General features: G+C 51.4%; 1 protein-coding gene across 4 annotated transcripts in view; it reads right to left on the minus strand.

The window, feature by feature from the left end:
* FAM20A (FAM20A golgi associated secretory pathway pseudokinase) overlaps positions 1–23,727 on the minus strand; it is a 47,940-nt gene that overhangs the window by 5,699 nt on the left and 18,514 nt on the right. For 2 of the 4 annotated variants that reach the window (XR_009517052.1, XM_059997787.1), the window contains exons 2-10: positions 11,354–11,538; positions 10,633–10,683; positions 8,977–9,055; positions 4,531–4,623; positions 3,101–3,216; positions 2,407–2,587; positions 1,379–1,488; positions 815–896; positions 249–308 (exon numbers count right to left, since the gene is read on the minus strand). Coding sequence is in view for 3 of the 4 variants with exons in the window: in XM_059997787.1 (XP_059853770.1) it covers positions 249–308; positions 815–896; positions 1,379–1,488; positions 2,407–2,587; positions 3,101–3,216; positions 4,531–4,623; positions 8,977–9,055; positions 10,633–10,683; positions 11,354–11,538 (957 nt within the window). In the remaining variant the exon portion in view is untranslated. The other 2 variants (XM_059997788.1, XM_059997786.1) reach the window with 2 other exon arrangements.

The raw sequence follows: 23,727 nt of genomic DNA on the forward strand, positions 1-23,727 counted from the left end.
TGATGATCTGAGTGTGTTATTAAAGCGGGCGACCGAGAGGTTTTAAAAGATTAGATCCTAAGTCATCTGCTGAGAGATGAAGGTGTGAGAAGTGGGACAGTTCTGTGGTTGTAGCACAAGGAATGAGGTTGTTCCTGTCATTCTACCCACCCACATCCTCGGCCAGTGAAAACTGATGACCTGCACAGCTTGGTGGCAAGCAGGACGAAGTGTCACAGTTGTGACCCGTCCCTGAACGGAAAGCTCACCGGCAGCACTGGGAGAGTGGCGAGAGGATGGAGACTTCGTCGTGGGAGTGCCGTCCAAACCTGCAGGGAGGAGAGACAGGCTTTCACGGGAGCACAGGGGTGTGGGGGGAAAGGCACCACCTCCCGCCTCAGTGCTTCCTCCTGCCTCCCCCTCAGCCGTTTTTGAATCCCAGCTTGGGGTAAAATGCCAGGGATCACGGCCACTGCCTCTCCAGCCCTTCTCCGTCAGGTCACAAGAGCCTCTGTCCACAGCTGGCAAAAGCAAGCATCCGTTCGTTCATTTATGCACCGGCCGCACAGGGCCAAGGCCAAGCACGAGGATGATGCGCTGGGTCTCCGGGAGGGGACCGTGGGGCGAGTTACAGAAAACGTGGATCTGCTTCCTAGCGCTCTTAGGCTGGAGGAGAGTCAGGCGGTACTCAGCAAAGATCAAGAGCAGAGGAAACGGGGCCAGGAGGGCCCGGAGGGGGCGGGACGCGACCGTGGAGGCCCTGGCTCGGGCCCTGCTGCCCCCGGGCCGCTGCACAGCGGTGCCGCCGCCGGAGAAGGGCCGTGGGGACGCTCACCCCCTGGCGTTGTCGAGGTGAATCAGGAACCCGTCGTCCCCAAATTTGGTGAACGTCTCGTAGTGGTGCCGGTCCATGTTTCCTGTGGAGGAGGGGAGGCGTGGGCGCGGGCTCCCGCCCTGTGAGACCCCGGGCGGCTCGGAGGCCTGCGGGCTGCTCAGAGGCCAGAGTCGGAACCCGGGCCTCCAGCTGTTGCGCCCCCAGGTGGCCGGTGGAATCGCGGAGGGGGCAGGAGGGAGCCAGGCGGGCGGGCAGAGCCGGTGCGAGCTGCTGTCCCGTCGGGGGCTTTTCCCACCCGCGCCGGCGCCCCTGCGCTGCGCAGGCGCGGCTCCGGGCCGCCTCCCAGGGCGCACAGCGGCCTTGCTGCCGAGCCTTCCGTTCCCTGGGCCGCGCCGCTGCGCCCGCTGTGCGCCTCCCCGCAGCCCCCTCGCAGGAGGGCAGCCCGCTCACTCCTGTCCCCGGGGCCTCTACCACTTGGAGCCCGTGGATGGCGCGAGGTTATGGAGGCCGGGTGGCCCAGGCCGCAGGGTCCCCGCCCGGCCGGGCCCCGCGGGCAGCACCCACCCGTCAGGAAGTCGAAGATGGCCATGTCGATGATGTTGAGGAGGCGGCCGCTGCTGCTGTGCGGGTAGACCTGCTTCACCGTGTCGCAGTAAAGAGGGTTGACTTCCCACCTGAGGGGAGAACAGGGCCTGGGCTGCAGAAGCCCGGACGGCAAGGTGTCCGACCCGCATCCATGCCCCCCGGTCCTGCCCGGGCCGCCGGCGGCAGGCGCCCCCACCAGGACCTGGGCAAGGACCCGCGGGACCGGCAGACGCCCTGGGTGAGAAGGGGTGGGGCCCTTTCTCCGCGCGTTTCCGAGCATCGCCTGGCTGGGCGCCGTACTGCCCGTGTGCCGCGAGGGCACCCGCTCCCTCTGCGGCCCCTCGCCCAGCCTCTCGGGCGCTTGCCCTCCGGTCTCCCGAGCCGCTCGCAGCCCCCCTGCCAGCCATCCTCTGCCATTTCTCTGCCACATGGGCTCCTCCGCCTAGAACGCCCCCAGGTCCCTTTTCGTCTGAGGGGGGGGGTCTTCCTCAGCCTTCACGAGTCCCTAAGGATCTGTCACGTCCCCCAGAAATTCTGGCCCGGTTACTCCTCTTCCCACCACGGTTGGGGTGGCTGGATCGACGAGCCCATTCATTCAGTCACCTCGTATTAACTGAGGACCTGCCCTGTGCCCGGGAGTGTGCCACGCCCTGGGGAACAACGGTGAGGTCCCGGCTTCACGGCGTGGACTCAGCAAACCCGGCCCCTCCCGCGGCCTCCCCGTGGGCATCTCTGCGGGACAGCAGGTGGGCACTGCGTTCTCACAGCCTGGCTACCGTCTGCCGCCCCGCTGGACCGCAGAGCTTCTTGAAGGGACAGCCCAGGTCTGTCCTGTCTCCCCCAGCATCCAGTGCTGGGTACGCAGTGGGGCTCTTTATAACCAAACGCATGAACGAAAGGGACAGAACGGACACCAGGATCCACGTGAGACGAGGCAGAGGAGGACTGAGGCAGCGTCAGGGCTCCCCAAGCCAGGCGAGCGAGTCCTTGGTCCAGGGGCCACTCACTCCTCTTTGCCCGCCAGCGAGTAGGAGCGGATCCAGGGGCTGGGGACGGACAGCCGGGGGGCCAAGTTGAGGGACGGCAGGAATGCGGACAGGGAGCCCTCCAGCAGGTGCGGGTTGCCGCATACGGCATACTCGGTCTTGCACAGGTACGGGCACTTGGCGAAGAAACACACGTTGCTGGCTAGAGGCGGAGAAGGAGAGCGGTAAGCGGAGGACGCACGCCGTCCTCCTGCCCCACGAAATCCATGAGGAGGGAAGGGAAACCCTGAACCCGCGGCTCGGGGGGGAGAAGGCCGGGGAAGAAGAAAACAGCGCCTTTTCCCGATGCAGGGGCTTGTGGATGCTCTTAAACTGAGCATCCTGGGGACCAGCTCTCAAACGTCCGAGTAGAGACGGTGTGGGACCAGCCTTGCTGCATCGCACCCACGCGACCAACCCGGCCTTTGTTCAGATGGGTGGCATCGGATTCGGGGGCGGCCGGCATCAGAGTTCAGGGCCCAGGCTGGTGAGCATCTCACGTCCAGCCGTCTCCCATCCCCAGGTCACCTTGTGTGACGCCCAGGTGGCCCGGGGTGCGAGTGTCTGATGGCAGCATGTAGCCACCTGATAGGGGATGGGGCCACCAGCAGGAGGTCAGACCACACTGGCCAACCACATTCTTAGACCCAGAGTGTTGCTTTGGCCAGAAGCCTACCTGGAGAGATAAAGAAAACACTCTGCAGGATCTCATTCTTGGTGACCTCCAGGATTTCCTTGGTGACATTGACTAGCCTCCCTACGGTCGGTGGTACCCGTCGGAAGTCCAGAATCCTGAAAGAGGGGGAGCCCAGCTCACATCTGGGGGATGATCGCCCATTAGAAACGGACCTGCTGCGAATTCCCGGGCGGTCCAGTGGTTAGGACTCCGCGCTTCCACCGCAGAGGGCACAGGTTCGATCCCTGGTCAGGGAACTAAGATCCTGCCTGCAAGCCACGCGGCAGGATCCAAAAAAGAAAAGAAAAAAAAAGAAACGGACCGGCCTTCTGACCACACCCAGCCGAGGGCGGGGCTCTCCGCAGTGCAGAGCCGACCGTGCCGAGGCTAGCCTGCATCTAAGGGGCTGGGAGAAGGGGTGGGAAAGGAATCCTTATCCCAGGAGGCCTCCCGGGCAAAGCTTCCACCCTCCAAGCTGTGTCCTAGCTCAGTGCTTCTCACGCTCCAGTGTGCACATGAGTCACCCGCGATCTTGTTCAGATGCGGCTCTGAGTCAGTGGGTCCAGGGTGAGGCTGAGAGTCTGCATTTCTGAAGAGCTCCCAGGGGGTGGCCAGGCTGCTGGTCCCCAGACCACACCTCGAGGAGCAACGACAGGCAAACAGAGGGAGCTAGGAAACTGAGGAAGGTGCTCTCACCTTTTAATATCGTAACCTTGAGACCCTTTGGGGAAATGGCCGTGGGCACATTCTCGCCACTTTCAGGGCAGGAAACTAGAGCCAGATCACAATGTCAGGTTCAGGTGTAGCTTGGGCAGTCTGGCAGGGTTAGTTTTCTTACTAAGTGACTCTTTTCATTACATTAAAAGGCCTTGTGGGGCTTCCCTGGTGGTGCAGTGGTGAAGAAGCCGCCTGCCAATGCAGGGGACACGGGTTCGAACCCTGCTCTGGGAAGGTCCCACATGCTGCGGAGGAACTAAGCCCGTGCACAACTTCTGAGCCTGCATGCCTTAGAGCCCGTGAGCTGCAACTGCTGAGCCTGTGAGCCGCGACTACTGAGCCCGTGTGCCACAACTACTGAGCCTGCGCTCCAGAGCGCATGAGCCACAACTACTGAAGCCCGCGCGCCTAGAGCCCGTGCTCCGCAACAAGAGAAGCCACCGCATTGAGAGGCCCCCGCTCGCTGCAACTAGAGAAAGCCCGTGCACAGCAACAAAGACCCAACACAGCCAAAAATAAAATAAATAAGTAACAAAAAGGCCTTGTGATTTTCGATCCATGGGGTTGGATGGGTCATGTTGGGTTTGAAGGTGTTGGGACCCACGAAGAAGATGAAGTACCAGGAAGAAGTGGGGGCGGGCCGGGTCTCCCTGGGGCGCCCTCTGGGGATTGGCCTCCGCAGTCAGCACCGCCTCCCTGGGGCCAGACTCTACCTGTCCAGATGGAAAGCTGCAATCTCAGCGTTGTGTCTCTGAAAATCAATGAAGTAGAAGAAGTCCTCGGGCGTCTCTTCATCTCGCAGCTGTCTGGAAGGAAGGAATCACGCCCTGGACTCAGACCTCAGCCGGGAGCCTGAGAAGAGAGCTGATACACGTGACCAGATGGAAAGGAAGACACGCTTTTATGCTTTTATGCACAGATGATGGGACAGCACATCAGGAACAGCCCGTGGCTCCCTCGGCTGGAGAGACCGGCAGGCGGGAGGAGCGAAGCTTCTTGCAAGATGCGGACCGTCCTGGAGGCCCCCGGGTGCCAAGCCTCCTTCTCGAGCAGCTCTGGTGACGGCCGCTGATTCTCTGAAAAGCCCAGTGGTTGGAGGGAAGAAATCCATTCTTCCGCAGATACACAGAAGACAGGGCACTGGCTAACACACCAGAGGTTGTGTACACCCGGGGGCCAAGGACTAAGAGAGGTGGGGTGCGAGACAGAACTTTATGAAAGGAAAAGTGCCCTACAGGTGCGATTTAGCATGACTGACCCGGAAGAGCGAAAAGTTCCGGGTCTGTGAATCGACCGTCTACTCGGAGGCATCTCACCTGGGTCGTGAGAGCGGGTCCTGCCAGAGATTGAAGGGAGGCTAATGCAGAGGGTATGTACGTATGTACATTAAAGAATCCCTACTAGATTCCTGAAAAGCACCATCCTGCCTGGTCATGAAGGGCCGGCTGGGTAGGTATGTTTAGGTGCCTCCCAGTAATATGAAGGGCATCCCGGCTGCTGCCCCAGGTTGACTGGCCCCAGTGCTGATGATAATCCTTGGAAGAAGGATGATCTTCAAGTAATTTTATAATCCACCGTGCGGGGCTGCACGAGGGCTGTGAAAGCAATGCAAATGTAAATCAGCGCAATGTTGTGTAACGAGCTGTAAGTACGCGGCGCCCGCGATGGAAAGAGTGATGGGCGCTTCGTCCCAAACACCAGCCAGTCCTGGAAGCCACGGCAAGGGGCTGCCCAGAGTGGGCACTCTCCTTTAGAAGGTGCAGCCGCACTTAGAGTATGGCCCAGGCCTGACCCAGGGCTGCTTACAGCATCGCCGAATGTCCAGGTCAGCAAGGACTGTCCATGTGTCCTCAGCTCGTTTTCGTTCCTGAATTCTGTATGTAAGAATACACAGTCTGGGAATTCCCTGGCGGTCCAGGGTTTAGGACCCGGCACTTTCACTGCTGCGACCCACGGGTTTAACCCCTGGCCAGGAAAAAAAAAAAAAAAAGGTAAAGAAAAAATAAAAATTAAAAAAAAGAGAATATACAATCTCTGGGATGCCCTTTAGAATTTTCTAAACCATCCTTTCTTCATTTTTGTATGGCATGTTTAGGCATGATTTTAAATTTGAAAATCATTTCTCCTTTACGTCGGTACTTCCCAAAGCTTGAGACGCACAGATGTATTTCTCATTGCATCTATTGAATTATATCACATTAAAAATATAAGCTTTGTGGTCAGAATTTGTGTTACCCAAAGATAAATTTCTACTTTCCTTTTTTAAAAAGGGACAAATGCTGTTTACTTTACATTACTTGTAGGAAAAAAATGCATGCTTTTTCAAGAAATACATTTTAAAATGATACTTTGGCTTGGGACTAAATTTTAGAAAATGCAGATTAAAGTTTGTGTTATGGCGTGAGCGTAGATCAAATGGCTTTTGTGACCTAATGTTGGAAGCTTTTGCATTATACTCAGGGAAACAGCTGGTTCAGTTGAGCACTTTTTGCGTTTCGTTCATAATTGACAAGGCAGAGAAGAGATTTCAGGCTGTTATTTCATGGGCTTTCTTGCAAATAAAACACTACAAGTGTGAGTAGTTTTTTCTCCCCCAAATAGAGCTCATCCACTCTCTATTAGCTTCCAGTTTTTAAAATTACAGACATCTTCATGTGCCACCTATGAATTTTGCTCAGAGAATGCAATTCGTGGATCTGGCAATAAATGGTGAATTCGCAGATTTATCATTATTTTGACGCTTCTCTTGAACATCTCGTGTTTCTACATCAGTGTTCCTTCTGCTTCCTCTCTAACTGATGCTCAGTTAGGACTATACATTAAACATGCACGACTAACCGTAACGATCATTTAAAACTGTCCAATGGCCCAAACACGTGGGTGGCTCTGTGTCCAGCTGAGTGGCACCCAGGAGTCTTGTGCCTGCTTCTGGACCTGGGCTGATGGCCCTGTGTGCGCAAAGCTGTCGCTCTCTTTTAAAAGGAACACAGGTCTTTTGAGTACTTTATAGGCTTGAATATAAGACGAGACCCCCCTCCCCAAACTGTCCCGCAGAAAAGGGAGTCTTAACGTATTCAAGGGCTCCCTCTCAATTTCTTTATTTTGTTTGGGACAGATTCATTCAGCTGAGATGCTGCTTTTATTACCTGACTGAACTGGTTAAAACAGGCTGCTGGTGGTGACAGGGGCAGAATGTAACATGGATTTAACATTGACCCCAAACTCGACTCCAGCGATGCTGAGGACCAATGTCAAAAATTTTGGACAAGTGACATGTGAGACTGGGTGGGGGGGAAGCAATTTTTCCAAATCTCTGTATTGTTTTATATGATGAGATTTTTTTTCATCGGTAAATTAAATACAGGCAGACATTCCCTCGTTTCATGTACATCGTTATATATTTATTTATTTATTTTGTAGTACTCCATCTGTTTCTTTTCTTTTCCTTTTTTTTTTTTTTTTTTTTTTTTTTTTTGCTGTACGCGGGCCTCTCACTGTTGTGGCCTTTCCCGTCGCGGAGCACAGGCTCCGGACGCGCAGGCTCAGCGGCCATGGCTCACGGGCCCAGCCGCTCCGCGGCATGTGGGATCTTCCCGGACCGGGGCACGAACCCGTGTCCCCTGCATCGGCAGGCGGACTCCCAACCCCTGCGCCACCAGGGAAGCCCTGTTTCTTTTCTTTTTTGAATTTTATTTCTTTTTAATGCAGCAGGTTCTTATTAGTTATCTATGTTATACATATTAGTGTATATATGTCAATCCCAATCTCCCAATACATTGTTATTTATTTAAATTGACCAAACAACTAGATTTTTGGATTTTCACATGGAAAAATGGAGGGTCTCCTTGTGTGGCAGTGGCTTTCAAGGCTGTCCTGGCCTTGGGATTAGAGGGGGCCCCCAGACCGATCCTATTGGACCCCCTGAGGGTGGGATTCAGGCATCAGGGTTTTTCAAGGCTTCCCAGGTGATTCAGCGCGCAGCTGATGTATGATAAAGCTCTCCTTAGTACTTTATATGCCTACGTATGTAAGTGCTTAGTGCGTTATAAGGGCTTTTGCTAGGGCAGTGCAGGGATCAGAGCTAAGGCTTTTTATTTAGTGCTCATTCGACCATCAGACCCACCTACAGGGCCTTCAGTACGCCTCTCCGTTGACGGAAGTTTTGGAATCTAAGTCAGCCGAATGCGATTCCACCGGAAGACCGCGCCTTCTGGCAGAAAGCATGACTTGGGTAATGAGACCCCTCCTGGGCCATTTTCTCTTGGGCGTGTCGTGTCCAGGGGACCATTCCTGATTCAGGAATCTCAAACCTCTGCTGCAGACCCTTTGGGGGCCAGGAGCCCGTACGCACACCAAGCTCTGTCCGTAGACTGAATACCTATTATTTCGCCCACAGAGACACACTACAAAAATTTAAAGGCATGTATTTGCTGTTGTTACAAATAAAATAGAAATTAATTTAAAAGTGTGATTGGCTGTAGAGAACAAACGTATGGACACCAAGGGGGGAAAGCGGGGAGGGGAGTGATGGTGGTGGGATGAACTGGGAGATTGGGATTGACATGTATACACTAATATGTATAAAATAGATAACTAATAAGAACCTGCTGTATAAAAAATAAATACCTAAAATTAAAAAAAAAGTGTGATTGGCTTCAGGGTAGCCTTTCTTCATGGTCTAGTTTTTCAATCAAAACAAGTATTGTTATGTAGAGATCTCTAACTTTTCTGAGGGTCCTAGCCCTGGAAAAAAGCGAGGCTCATTTCTGGAGGTAGAGTGTGAATTTGGCAGTCCAGCTGCCTGGTTTGAATCCTGCTTCCACTGCTTGCAGCTGGGAGGTTGGGGCGAGCTGGCCTCTCCCGGCCTCAGTGTTTTCATCCATAAAGTGGACACTGTAACAGTCCCCGACTAATAAGATGGTGGATGGTCCAAAGGCACGATGCATGTCAAGTGTGTCGCAGAAATACCAGCAAAGACCCAGCTCTTACTATTTTGAATCATTATCACCAAAACAGTCGTCTGCTTGTGCAGATGGCCCCAAAGAGAGTCTATAAATGCTTGGCTCAAAGATTTTAGACCACTTTTATTCATTTTTGGTCAGAACTCCCCCAGGGCTGCCGCAGCTATGCATATGGAGGTGAGGAGACCAGTCACTTACCTCATAGGTTTGAACATGGCCTTCCCGAAGTCCGAGAACCTCAGAACCAGTTTGAGGTGGACCCCACTGGGTTTCACGACTGTTTGGGGAAAAGGGGGAGTTAACGATGCTTCTGGGCCCAAGGTCCGGGCTGTGATCATTTCCTCATTCAATAAACCCAGCCCATCTCTTCTCTTCGCCCTTCTTACTTGAGACCCTAAAGAGTGGGATTTGCTCACAGAGCCTGCAGGGTACAGTCCAGCGGGTCAGGCCATGGAGAGTGTGTCCAGCGACTCAAGATAAAACTTTCTCTGCTGTTACAGGGAAAGGGCAAAACAGTGCAGGTTTCCCCAGAGGGACACTCGCTGAAAACCCCAAAGGATGTTTTCCTAAGAAGAGCTGACCCCTTCCTCTTCGCTTCAGCTGTGCCTTAGAGACTCTGACTATGCCACCTGTTACATGGCATCAGACTTGGTTATTGATATCTCTTCCTACGTAAGACTGGACACCTGGGCTGTGATGGGGCTTGGTGACACCTGAGGTGCACATGCATGGTCCTGCCAGTGGGTACCGCCTCCTGATGTGTGTCCTGGGCACCTCACTCGCCTGGCCCTGCCCCTGCCCTGCCGTCAGCCCCGCGAGGGGCGGGATAATGCCTCCCTCACCTTTGCCTTCTAAAAAATGGCAAATGGCAGGGGCGAAACTAAAGAAAACGGAAGCCCCAGGCCCTACAAACTTGTGTCTTTAACAAGTCGTGACCCACGGAAATTTCTGACGTGTGCTCATTTCATCGAGGTCACTGGAGGGGGCTCCTCGTGGCCGGCAGTGACTGGTGGGATCTCATGTCCAGGCACACCTGTACCCAAGTCACAGCGCCCTGGCAGGGACAGTGCTGTATCTCACGCCTATCTTTTTGATTCTACTCATCATTTACCCCAGGGCATCTCAACCTTGGCTGCATGAAGATCACCTGGAGTGTTTTTATATAAATGCTGGTGCCTGGGCTTCCCCCTGGCAATCGAATCAAAACCCCTGGGGTGGGGACCAAGAGGCAGCAATTTTTAAAGCTCCCTGGGTGACTACTCTGCCGCCGGGTTGAGAACCACCGTCCTGCACCATTGCTTCTTAAATCTGAAAATGTACTCTAGTCCCCTGAGGATTTTGTGAAAATCCAGATTCTGACTCAGAAAATCAGGGCGGGGACTGAGATTCTGCGTGTCTGGCAAGCTCCTGAATGGTACGAAAGACGCTGGGCCAAGGACCACCTGCCGCCCAGCAGGGTCCTACCCAAGAGCTCCTCTTAAATGCCTTTTCTTTTGTGCGGGAAGGTGGGGAGAAATGTAGGTTCTCAGAGATGAGGCAGAGGGACCCATGCTCCTCAGCTGCTGACGGAGCCCCACGGAGTGGGCAGCGGGACCTTCACGTTGCTGCCAGGTACTGGGCTCCACAGGGCAGTGAGGGGATGGAGGGGGATGGAGGGGGCAGGGCGGGGCCACGGCGGGGGCGGGGCCAGGGCATGGGCGTGGCGTGGCCGGGGCCAGGGTCCGGGGTGGGGCGGGGCTGGGGAATGAGGCGCGGCCAGAGCCCGGGGGCGTGGCCGGGGTGGGGCGTGGCCGGGGCCCGGGGCGGGGCCGGGGATGGGGCGCGGCGGGCCGGGGGCGGGGCCGGGCCACTTACTCTGGGTGCAGTCGCAGGCTCCAAGCAAGGCTTTCTCGTCCTGACTGTAGTCTGCGAAGGAGGGGCAGGGCGCTGAGAACCCTCGACTCTGGTTCAGACACCAGAGGGGGAGCCTGGAAGGCAGCCTGGGGCCCTTGCGCATTCAGTAGGGGACCTCCCCGAGCCTCATTTGGGGCCGCAGCCTCCCAGCCTGCTCCATCCAGGCCCCATGCTCTCTAGCCCTTCCGTGGACGCTCCAGCAACAGCTGGTGGGGAAACGGGTGCTGGCTGGTGTCTGCAAATCCCTCAGTGTGTCTCTTAGGCTGGCGTAGTGCTCGAGGCCTCAGGCAGCAGGCCGCCACTGGGTCCTCGGCCAGGTCACTTTTAAACTCTCCGAGCCTCAGTTTTCCCATCTGTAAAGCAGCAGTGGTAATGTCTACATCATGAGCTCACTGTATAAGAGAGTCGCCAGATTCAAAAGGAGCAGTGGATCAGTAGCGGCCATCACCTTTCCGTAAGCTACGGACACCTCCTGTGCGTCCCGTGTGGGGTTGTGAGGAGATCACGGTTGTAAGATCTCTTTCAAAGGGAAAAAGTCACTGTCTGTGTTTTTCTGCTTCTTTCTCTCTTGGGTGTCAGAACCAACCCTTTACTACTTCACCCTGGAACCTGGCCTGGTTGGGTTACCCAGCCTCTCTGGGAGAGAGAGTCAGTCCATCCCGCCTGGTCCTGTGACCCTCACCAGCGCTGATGGTGGGAAGGTGCCTCATGTCGTGGAGAAGTTTGCTGACGACGGGACTGGACCGGGAGTACAGGCCGTGGCGGCTGATCCCCAGGTGGAACTGGATCCAGCTGGTCTCCAGGTGGAGCTGCAGTGGGGGATCCAGGGAAGTGAGATTCAGCTGCTCTTTGTATATCCTGTGTCGCCTGAAAGAGCCGGAAGAGTTTTTCTTCAGCTGCGGGAACAAGAGAGCAGAGACCCGCCGAAGCGCCTTGTCTGGACTCTCCGTCCTTCATTCATCTGGTACCTGATATGTATGAGGCTTGAGGCTGTGCTTAGGGTCCCACGGGGGACAAAGCAGCCACAGGGCTTCCCTGCCCTCAGAGGGTTTACAATCCAGGGAGCGAAACAGGCAAACAGTTACACAGGGCCACACACACATCCACAAATACCTAACCACAGACCATGACGAATACTGTGAAGGAAAAGCGCAGAAGGTTAAGGGTCAAATTAGGGGCCTTGTATAATCTGGGACCTCAGGGCGTGATCCTGGGCCGCTTCCGGCACTTTCCCATGAAAAAGTCCGTATTTTATACTTCCCAATATTTCCTGACCTTAGGAGTCAGGAGGTAGGAGAGAGAAGGTAATTGATGAGAATGAAAAGAATGAGGGTCAGGATTGTTAAGGAGATTAATCAATACGTCCTATGAGAAAAGAAGAATTAATTAGCCATGTACTGTTGGTCCTGCTTAGGAAACTTTCCTGCCAGGATAAAAAGAAAAAGCTGAACAACAACGCCACTGCCACGCAGAGGCTCAGAGCCCAGTCTGGGAGACAAGCGGTACGTCTATGAAATCATCAGAGCAGAATATAAGGCAGTTGTAATCAACGGCTGGACATGTGTTCAGACAAAAATGCCTTAACATTTTGGGGAAGGGAAAGACGATTATATGGTGAAGTAGTCAGAGGAAGACTCCGATGGGAGAAAGTGGGCTTCAGCTGGATCCACCTGGGTGGTGTTTGGGTTGAAGGGGAGATGTGGGGTGTGCTCCTGGATTGGGGACAACGTGGACATGACGAGAGGCAGGCGAGGGACAGGTATAGCTGAGGATTAGAGAGGAAGGATGGATGAAATAGATGGCTGAGTGAAAAGATGGAGGTCGTCTGACTGGAAAGCAAGGCAAGTCGGCACATGTCATCTGACGAGGTGAAGCTGACCGGGACGGGCTAAGTGGGATTATGGGGCAGGGTTTGCAAGTCCCTATACATCCGTATTTATCAAACCGTGATACCTTACCTCTGAGGTCTGTGATGGGGCACATCACAGCCGATATTCTTGGCGTGTCAAATGTTCTCACTGGTAAATAGTTTTAAAAATTACTTTTATATTAAAATAAATATAGACACGTTATGGGGAGGGAAATGAAACAATCAGTTTTAATAAAAAACAGTAAATTTCCAAGAAAATTTCACTTGGTCACCTCAGACTTTACCTCCAAGAGTCCGGACCCTCAGGAGGGAATGGAGTTTTGTTTTGTGTTTTTTGTTCTGCGCTCACCTCGCCCTGTGTGAATACAGTCAGATAATAACGCTGTCCTGGGTGAGAGTCATTTGTCTTGCGGAAGAGGCTCAGGTCTATAAACTGATGTGGAAGGATGGCTGTCTGGCAGCTCTTGGTCCTAGCCTTCTTGGTACCTGCTCCAGGGTCCTGGTGGCCTCTGGGTGCCCCTACTTTTGGAGACCTTCGCCTTTTATCATGTCACACATATTAAAATCCACCCCTCATTCAATATTTGTTGCTATCCCTTTTGAAAATTTTCTTTTATCATTCTGAATCTGTTAAGAATAAAGTATCAAAATAAACAAGAACAAAGAATATATTATCTAGTAGTATAACCAAGTCAACACTGGCTCGTTGTTCTGTGGACATTTAATTATATATTAATTCATTTTGTTTTCGAGTTTTTTTGTTTTTCCATTTCTGAGCCAATCCATTTTCTTTGTTCAGGGCTCAGAGCATCGTCAAAGCTTTTGTATGTCTCAGGCACCGTGTCCACATTGTAAATGGATGAAGATCCCTGACCTACTGTCTCTGTCAGCTCAGGCTGCACAAACAAAATTCCACAGGCTGGTGGTTCAAACAACAGGAATTTATTCTCTCACAGGTCTGGAGGCTCAAGTCAAGATCAAGGTGTCGCCAGGTTTGGTTTTTCCTGCAGCCTCTCTCCTTAGCTTGCAGACGGCCACCTTCTTTCTTGTTGTCTCCTGCCACGGTCTCCTCTCTTGAGGACACATCTCCGGTGTCTCCTCCTTTTCTTATAAGGACATGGGTCCTATTGGATTAGGGCCCCACCCTGTTGCTCTTTCTTCCAGACTCTTACTGCCACCATCCTTCCTAGAGGAACAGCTCCATTGGCTCGATGAGATGAGTCCTCCTGGGACGACCCTTTCTTCCTCTCTTTCAATCTGTCGCTTCGTATTTTCTATCATTCAAGCCATACTTCTGAAAATAGCCAACCGGAAAGAAAGATCTGGTGAAGGTGAGTTCCAGACTGTGACACAACATTATGGTTGAGGACAAGGACGCGCAAGCCAGGCGGAGGAGACTCAAAAGGAAGGCTTGGACCAAAGAAGCCAAGTCTGTCGGATAACGAGCTCGGGCTTGGAAGGGATCTGAAGGACCCTTGAACCCAGCGTGTTATTCCATTTACCACATTCCCATCCAGGAGTTGCCTATTTTGTACTGGATCAGCTCCAGTGAAGCAGATGCAGCTACTCTGCATCCAGAGTAGCCCAGTCCATCACGCCAGCTCTCTTAGGAAGCATTTTCCAATTCCGGGCCAAAGTCTTTCTAGAGCTTCCATCAAGGAGTCCTGGCTCTATCCCCTGGATTTATGCAGAACAAATCCCTTCCTTACATTGTAGCCTTGTAAATATTTGAAGATGGATGTCACGTGACCTCAGTTCCCATCTTCAGGTTGAGTTCCTGCATTCCCTTCACCACCTTCCCAGGCCACGGTGTGATCCATTTGTGATTTTGGTTATGTGGGTCTGTTTCCCTCTTCTTTCTTTCTTTTTTTTTCTTTTTAAAAATATTTATTTATTTGGCTGCATCGGGTCTTCCTTTCGGCACTCGGGATCTTTCGTTGCGGCACGCGGGCTTCTCTCTAGTTGTGACACGTGGGCTCTGGAGCACACGGGCTCAGCAGTTGCAGCGTGTGGGCTTAGTTGCCCCGTGGCACGTGGGTTCTTAGTTCCCTGACCAGGGATCGAACCTGCGTCCCCTGCACTGGAAGGCAGATTCTTAACCCCTGGACCACCAGGGAAGTCCCACTTCCCTCTTATTTCTGACACCCAGAATGAAATGCAAGAGCCCAACATGGATTGTCCAGTGCAGAGCAGAAGAGGATAATTACCACCCGCATTCAAGATGTTTTCTTCCTATTAAGGTAGTCAAATAATGAATAAATGTGGAGAAACCACATCACATGTCTCTGAGAAAACAGAGATGTTGTGGTTGGCAGAATTCTAGAACTGGCCTTCAAGGTTCCACGCCCTCATCGCTAGAACCTGTGAACATGACCTGTCACTCCCAGGATTATTCTATGTCGTGGCACAGTTGACCGGGGGTGAGGAGATGAACCAGCAGGGCCTAATGTAGTTACATGACTCTTGAAAGCAGAGAGTTTTCTCTGGCTGGTAGCAGAAGGAACCGAAATGTCTGTGGATGGATGAATGGATAAAGAAAATGTGGTATATACACACAACGGAAGATCACTCAGCTTTACAAAAGAAGGAAATCCTGCCTTTTGCAACAATATCAGTGCACCTGGAGGACATTAAGCCTAGTGAAATAAGCCAGACACAGCAAGACAGACACTGAGTGATCTCACTTCTATGTGGACTCTGAAAAAGTCAAATTTAATAGCAGCAGAGAGAACAGTGGTTTCCAGGGGCTCGAGGGAGGGGGAAGTGGGGGGAGAGTGGTCAAAGGGTGCAAAGTTTCAGCTGTGCAGGATGAATAACCCCTGGGGATCTAATATACAACATGGCGACTCTAGTTAATCACACTGTACTGTATGCTTAAAATTTACTAGAAGCGTAGGAGATCTTTGTTCTCCAAAAGGAGGGGAGAAAAGATGGCTGGGACGTCCCCCCAGGACAGCAAGCTCTGGGCAGGCAGCCTTCCAGCTGTGGGTGGAGGGGGGGCTCGAACCATTGGTGTAATTATCCGAAGTGTCTCCTGTTAAACTGCTTCAGTCCTAGCAGTTTACTAGGTCTGCAGGCCACCGGCCAGCTTTTCCTTACTTTATGCACATTTATTTTTATTTTAAAAGAGAGCCGGGCCAGGCTCTAGTTCCCAAGGCTACTTTGAGGCTTAAACTCTGGGACTGCTCGACTCTCTTGGGAGTCTGGTGGAAAGACTGCAAAGTCCTGAGCGATGTTAGTCACCCTGAGCTAGAGCAGCAGAAAGAGAAACAATGATTCTGGGATTTGGAGCAGGGCTGGGGAAGAGGTGGGGTTTTCTTAAGCGGAGCTGCAAGCTGATGGGTTCCAGCTACAACAACAGTCCAACAGCCGGGGCTCCAGGCTCCAAATAGAAAAACAAATGCGGCAAATTGAGTGTAACTTCCTCAGGAGGACAAATCGCTCTTTAAAACGTTCGTATTTACTGTTGGGTGGGGATGCATAGCTCTCTGGTTAGCGATTCTGCCCTTCCCAGGGCCAGTGTCACAGCCTGGGCGGGGGCGGTGGGGGGGAGCACAAAGAAAGGGCATCACGGGATCCTTCACACTGGGTTTTTTTGTTTGCTTTGGGTTTTTTGTCTGTTTGTTTTTTTGCGGTACGCGGCCCTACTCATTGTCTTGGCCTCTCCCGTTGCCGAGCACAGGCTCCGGACGCGCAGGCTCAGCGGCCATGGCTCACGGGCCCAGCCGCTCCGCGGCATGTGGGATCTTCCCGGACCGGGGCACGAACCCGTGTCCCCTGCATCGGCAGGCGGACTCCCAACCACTGCGCCACCAGCGAAGCCCCCGGTTTGGGGGTTTTTTTTTTTTAATGGTTAAGGTAGAGCTGCTGAGAGTTGTCCATTTTTTTTTCTTTCTTTTTTTTTTTTTTATCAGAAACGTTGTCTGTGTGCCCTTTGTTCCTTGGGGACAACCAGCAGGGGTGTGCTGGAGCTGGCTTGGACAGGTAGCTTGACATCTGCCGTTGTGGGAGAATTTACACCATGGAAACTGGCAAATGTGACAGGTCGGGGCTTTTTGGCCCCTAGAGGAGAGCCCGTTCCCACTGGCCTGTGCTCTGATTATGGTTGTGTGCATATGCAAACATAAAAACGGTAAAAGAGATATCCAGCAAGGACCTACTGTACAGCACAGGGAACTCTGCTCAATATTCTGTGATAAGAATCTAAATGGGAAAAGAATTTGACAAAGAATGTTTATACGTATCTGTATAACTGAATCACTTCGCTGTACACCTGAAATTAACACAACATTGTTAATCGGCTATACCCCAATATAAAATAAAAATTAAAAAAATATGGCCAACACAGAAATTACCTGCTTTTTTTTACCTGTTTGTTATACCCAAGGAAAAAAAGAAAGTAGATTTCTAAAAACGCAGCTCAATGTGGCAAAAGTAAATATAAAAAAATATTATATATTAAAAAAATATTATATACATGGGGCGAGGGATTGTTATGTAGAATATCAGCCAAGATAATCCTGGTCTTTCAACTAGCCTTACTTTTAAAGGAAGAAATAAAGTCGATACCAAACAATAAAGCAGAAAGTATTGATGGGATGTTGCTTTCATTCATAAAAATCCTCGGTGACAAGTCCCATGACCTTGAGGTGAGGGGTAAACTCCACTCTGCTCCTTACCCTCGGAAGTACTGGAGTTTTCCACAAAAATTGTTCTGAATAGAAAATATTTACACGGTTCAAAATTTTAAATTTCAAACATCTCCCTTCCATCCCCGTCTGCCCGTTCACCGACTTCCGTCTCCAGAGGTAACTGATGTGGCCATTTTTTTCCCTTGTTTCTCTCCCCTTTTACCCTTATACGTTTTATAGCATAAAATCCACACTGTCCTGAAACCTGCTTTGCTCTCGTCACTAGGTTTTGGCAACTGTTCCAATGCAGCACCCAGAACGCTCCTTATTCCTTTGTAAGGCTGCACAGTATTCCAGTGTTTGGGAATCACAGAATTCACCTTATTCCTTATTGGTAAAAATCTAGGTTGTTTGAATTCTTTTGTTACCACAAGCGATGCTGTGAAGTCTAACCTGTACCTGTGACGTTTCCCTTGTGCGGGAGGATGTCTGTACAGTGAAATTCTAGAAGCGGAATTGATGGGTCAAAGGTAGATATGAATACATTTGTCATTGTTACAGAAATTACCAAGCTGCCCTCCTCCAAGGGTGAGTGCTGTCTGAGACTATTTTCACGAAGCTTTGCCAACAGTGTTACTTTTTGATCAACCTAATAGGGGAAAAATGGTATCTCCGTGTATTTTAAATGCACATCTCTATCTCGCGAGGAGTGAAGCTGAGCTGATCACTCAGCTGAGCATCTATTCATGCGTTCAAGAGTCATTTCCATTTCCTCTGCCCATTTGTGCTGGGCTGTTCATCTTTTCCTTACTGATTGCGCACACGTAGAAAATCAGCTCTTTCTCCCTACTAGGATTTGCAAATATTTCCCCCACCCCAATTTTTAGACTTTATTTGGGGTGATCTTTTTCATGCAAAAATGTTGATTTTTATAAAGGCTGAAATGACCACTCCTTTTATTCAGGCGCTGACTTCTACGTTATACTTAGAAAAGCCAGTCTCACTTTGAAGTGACGGGAATACAAAACGAAATCAAAGCAAATCATGGTTCCTCCTAGTATTTTCTGGTTTCATTTTTTCCATTTAAATATTTAGTAAAAGGTATGTAGAAAATATTTAGTATGGCATGCACCTTTTTCCCCGCTAGATAGCTAGCCAGTTCTCTAAAAATCATTTATTAAACAGTCCATTTAAAAAAATCTCACTGATTAAAAACATCATCTTTTTTCACACGATACATTTCCATTTATATTTTGGGGTCTATTTCTGGGCTCTCCGTTCTGTTTCATGTTCTGTCTAGCCATGCTCCGGTAGGATAGTCTGAACTTTTTTAAAAACTTCATAAAACACTTTAATAGCTGGTAAGGCTAGTCCCCCTGTATTGCTCTTTTTAAGAGTTTTCCTATGTAGACCAACTTGTGTAGTTACCTACATGAATTTTACAATTATAAGATGCTTTTAAAGTGGAAACCTTAAAAGGGTTTAAACAGGCTTACTGAGTAGCATCGAGTATAATGCTTTCTTGCATTATTGATGAAAATACTCTGGTACATCTTTTCAGAGGGCAACTTTCCATTTCCAAATTTATAATGAGTTTACCCTTTGACTCAGCAGGTGCCCAAGGACGGCTGCCAGTTTTAACTATTATTACTGCTTATAAAGTCCAGAGAGCAGGTAGATCATCATATTTGCAGTGGGTCACAGAAACCACCGGCTTCACAAGCCACAGCAAAATCCCCGGAACAGCCTGTAAGCAAGAAGGGAAGGACCTCTGCGCTACACACATCCTGTAAGCAAGAAGGGAAGGACCTCTGTCTTACTGCTGCGCTACACACTGCCCTTCGCCTGCACGTCTGCAAGGTCACGGATCATCCCAGGGACCCGGGAATCCCACTGTGGCTTGTCTGCGGTCTCTAGGTGTGCTAAGGAAGCAGTAGCCAAGTTATCTTCGGGGCATTAGAGAAAAATGCTTTCTCCATCCTTTGACTGTTCAGGCAGGTCTGGCCTGGGGCTGGGTGGGAAGCCTGGAGCCGGGCACTTCAGCTGCTGCCGCCCAGCTAAGTGAGGGCCTGGGAACTCTTCCTGGGATGTGGGGAGCTAAGAGTGTGTGGAGGATGCCATTCCTGGCTCTGGTCCCTCCTGGGATTCTCAGGGCAGAGCCCCTGGGGTGTGGTATTCGGGGGCCAGGTGCTGTGAACACATCTGGCAAGGAGGGGAGACAGCTGTGACTCAGAGGGTTCCGGAAGGACCTGGAAGGTTCTCAGAGGCTTGGGCGCCGCCCTCCCCCACACCATGCTCCCAGTCGCTGAGCGCACGGCTTCAGGCCTGAAAAACTTCCTCGGTTCTTCGATTTTCGGTCCGGAGGAAAGACGAGGGGTAGGATAGACCCCCTCCCTGCACTTGGTTTCAAGGTGTAGATGCCTCCACTGTATTTAGGTTCCTCATGGGGCGGGGTCAGGCTCTTTGGGGATAATTCTGGCACCAGATCGTGCAAAGAAATACGCAAGAATACTGTCTGATGGTCCATAAAGTGGAGAGGCTAGGGCTGGACCAGGACAGGCAGTCGAGGTCCCATCAGTTCTAGGAACAAGCTAGTCACTGCTCAGGCGACCTGGCCGCGAAGCGCAGAAATCTGACTCCTGTCCCCTCCAAATCATTCCTCAAAGCTGCAGTTTCACCTCTGCAACCTCTACAATGTTGCCCTTCCTCCTGTTGCCCTGCCACCTCAGCCCTCACACCTCGGCTGGAGCCTGCAGTGGCCTCTTAACTGATGTTCAGGACTCAAGTCTTCTCCCTCGTCTCTCCAGGCTCCGATCTCAGCCAAATTATCTGGAAATCAGAGCTCCAAGCATGCGTCTCCCTCCTGCAAAATTCTTTGCCATGTCCTCTCTGCCAGCACTGATTCTGGTATCCCCCAAGAGCCCCTCTGACCCCTTCTAGGCTCCCCCTGCCCCCATTCCCTTCCTACCTAAGCACTATGTTTAGTGCTCCCAGACCTTCCTCCCCACCTCGTGCTGTTTCTCCCATGGGAATGCCTACTTCCACATTTTCATCTCCAGATTCCAGGGTCAAACTCTCAAGGAACGTCCTCTCTGAAGCTTTTCCAGTTCTGCACGTGGACGTGAGCTTTCTCTCTCGCCCCTGCGAATCCGTATACACCTCCCATCTCTTCTGCTGTTCTTGCTGCATGCAACAGGTGCTCAATAAAGTCTGGGGAACCAACGAATGTGCTCCGTAACTCACCCACAGTGGGTGCACAGCGCTGTAAGAACTACCCTCTGTATTCTTCTGGAAAGACAATTAATGGGAATCACAGGCGTCCTCAAGGGCAGCTGACGTGCATGCTTTCTGGATAGCGTATGTTCGCTCTAATGCTAAAGTTTCCAGAACTCCTGCCTGCCGTCCTTCCTTCTTTCTAACCGTAGCATCTCGTAAATTTCCTGGTTCTCCTGAGTCAGGACAGACTGAACTGATCCTGGGAATTAATTTCTGTCCTTTCCGGCTGAAATAACCAGTCTCTCTTTGGCATTTGGACACACGTTCCCTGCCAAAAGCAACGAGGCCAGGCCCTGGCAGGCAGAGAGCCATTTCAGCTGCATGCCTGAGAATCTATATTTTGCTACATTCTCTCGTTATGAAGCTGTGATGAGAGATGACATACTCTCTGCTTTAAGGGCTCACACTGAGGTCCCCTGGGGAGGAATCTGGTGAAAATCCATTAATTATTTTCTAATTGATTGACCCCCTGCTTGTTTTTTAGAGCCGTTCATTCCCAGCATGGCTGGGAGATGCCACGCCTGGTGGAGAAGTATGATGGGGCTCCCCGAACCCCATCATCTGGCTAAGGACGGATCATCTGGGGAGGTTCACAGAGCCCAGACCGTCTGCTCCCAGCAGCCTGAGCAGCCGGAGGGAGGCGGGGTTGTCAGGCACTCAGGCAAAATTTCCTCTTTTGGAAACTCAGTTGAGTGGTCGTTGTGCTGGAGCATTGGGCAGGAGATGGGGCGACAGCGAAAGATTTCAGAGCCATGTGGGTTTTCTTCCCAACAAAGCTCTACGTTTCTCGAGGGCAGGAGCCTGCCTAAGATTTTTACATCCTCCTTAGCATTTGACAAAATGCTCTGCGCGCAGGAAATGTTCTATAAATAACTGATTCTTAGATGCCTGAACAATTTTCCTGCTGCAAAAACTCCATCAGACTCCAAAATACTAGTATCAAAACTTGGGGCGGGGGGGCTAAGAATCTCTTGAACACAGGCATTGCACTAGAATTCTATCTCTGTTAGAAGGGAACTCATAAGGTTACTTATTTATTATCTTACTCATCTTATGAATTTCCAAAAGCACTCTGCCATGATGAAAATTATAAAAGCATTCCAGTGAACCTCTAAGGGACTCGGCTTTCGACCTCAATCTGTGCATCTGTTTGATCCACGGGTCTGTTTCAATATTCTTAGCCTTGACATTGGTCTTAGAAAGAACATTTTCCCAGAGTTGCTTCATTTGGGTGGTGACGAGTTTGGAAAAGTCTTCCTTCGTCTTGTCCTATTTCTCCTGTGAATAAGGAGCTGGTTCAGTGGAACTGACGCCCCCGTGCCCAGGAGCTGTCACTGGGTGGGGGGCAGTGGATGCTAATGGGTTGGAGAGAGGCTACTGCTTCTCCATCCCATCCCGAGTTCTGCAACGTGGCTGCCCACTGGGCCCTTTAAATGGACCTGGCTGGCCAGGGAAACAAGCTCCCAGGAGAACACGAGAGCCATGGCAATGGCTGGCCCGCTCCTCATGGCTGTCCCCAGCTCTGCTCTCACGTGGAGTCATCACGCCAACACCGACGGGGCTCCGTGCCCACCCCTCAGGACCCTCCTCCCCCTCCGGAGGGGGCAGGGGCACCGTCGGCCTCATCTCACAGACAAGGAGGCCGGCACGGGTGAGCTAGCTCAAGGTCATCTGGCCGGAGAATGCCACCCCAGAGCAGACACAGGTGTGAACCTGGCCAGTTGGCTTCTGAGGTCAGGTTCTGCGTTCCCACTTGACGTGCCTTCCACACTGGGGCCTCCGCCCCGCCCTCCGCCCTCCTCCTGGCGCCGAGCGCAGGCTCCCTCTGACCTCCCAGCTCGTCCCCAGGGAGAGGGACCCATAGGCACGTGATGCCACCAGAGCTCCATCCAGCGGGGGAGCGTTGCTGGAGACAACTTCCACTCACCTGGGGGCTGGCTACTGTGGAAGACGTTACTAAGTGGCGTTGGGGATATAGGCACAAAGGGACTTGCTGGACTCACACAGAAATCCGAGATAAAGTGAGGAATCTCGGTCCCCATGACCCAAAATGTGATCTTGTTTTTTTTTTTTTTCTCTTGGTCTTATCAAAGTGGTTAGACTTGCCCGTTTTGCTCAGACCTTGCTGGGTTTTTTTCTGATTTATTTATTTACTTATTTTTAATTCTATACAATTTTTAAAGGTTACTTTCCATTTACAGTTATTACAAAATACTGGCTGTACTTCCTGTGTTGTGCATATATCCCTGAGCCTGTCTTACGCCCGACAGTTTGTATCTCCCACTCCCCCCCAACCATATTGTCCCCCTCACTGGTGTCCACTAGTTTGTATCTGTAAGTCTGCTTCTTTTATGCTCTATTCGCTAGTTTGTTATGTTTTTTTAAGATTCCACATATAAATGACACACAGTATTTATCTTTATCTGTCTGACTTATTTCACTAAGCATAATACCCTCCAAGTCCATCCGTGTTGCTGCAAATGGCAAAATTTCGTTCTTTTTAACGGCTGAGTAATATTCCACTGAGTATACGTATACACATATGCATGTGTTGATGGACACTTAGGTTGTTTCCATGTCTTGGCAACCGTCAACAGACCTTGCTGATTTTGGATGAGCTAACAAAGCGAGGACACTCCCGGAGCTGGGACTATGGTCTCAGTGACAGACTTGCATCTCCACCCTCGCAACAACTTCCAGACCTATCGCCGAAGATGAGGGCAGACTGGACATCCTGGAGAAGATGGCAGGTCTTCTTAGATCCTGGTCTAAGGGGTCCCCAGAGTCGAGGTAGGGACCTAGCAGAGAACTTCTAGCTGGGCCACGTTTCCCAGATTCCGGTCCTGGGCACAAAGCAAAGCACCTGCACAACTAACACACATCACTTGCTCCGTAAGAGTCGCAAACTGCAGCCTCTCTGGGAGTTACATAAAGGCAGTAAAGGCTCTGAGAAGTCCTGCAGTCAGGCTTCCTGTGCAGAGGACACTTCCTAAACCTTCCCTTTACAGAGCCCATGACGACACGCACTGGATTCTGTGTGGCGCACAACACATTTTGAGAAACATTAACACTGAACGCTCAACCTCATCACGACGTGACCATTCACAAAGCCAAGGTCCCACAGCTGTGAACTACATTGTTCCATGGGATACGGCCTCCATGGTGTAGACCAGAGGTTGTCAACTAGGGGCAACCTCACCCCTCACGGATGGCAATATTTGGAGACATTTTTGCGTCGCAGTTGGTGGAGAGGGGTGCTAACGGACGCTGCTAAACATC

This window comes from Delphinus delphis, chromosome 19, assembly GCF_949987515.2.
Source record: "Delphinus delphis chromosome 19, mDelDel1.2, whole genome shotgun sequence".
Taxonomy (NCBI): domain Eukaryota; kingdom Metazoa; phylum Chordata; class Mammalia; order Artiodactyla; family Delphinidae; genus Delphinus; species Delphinus delphis.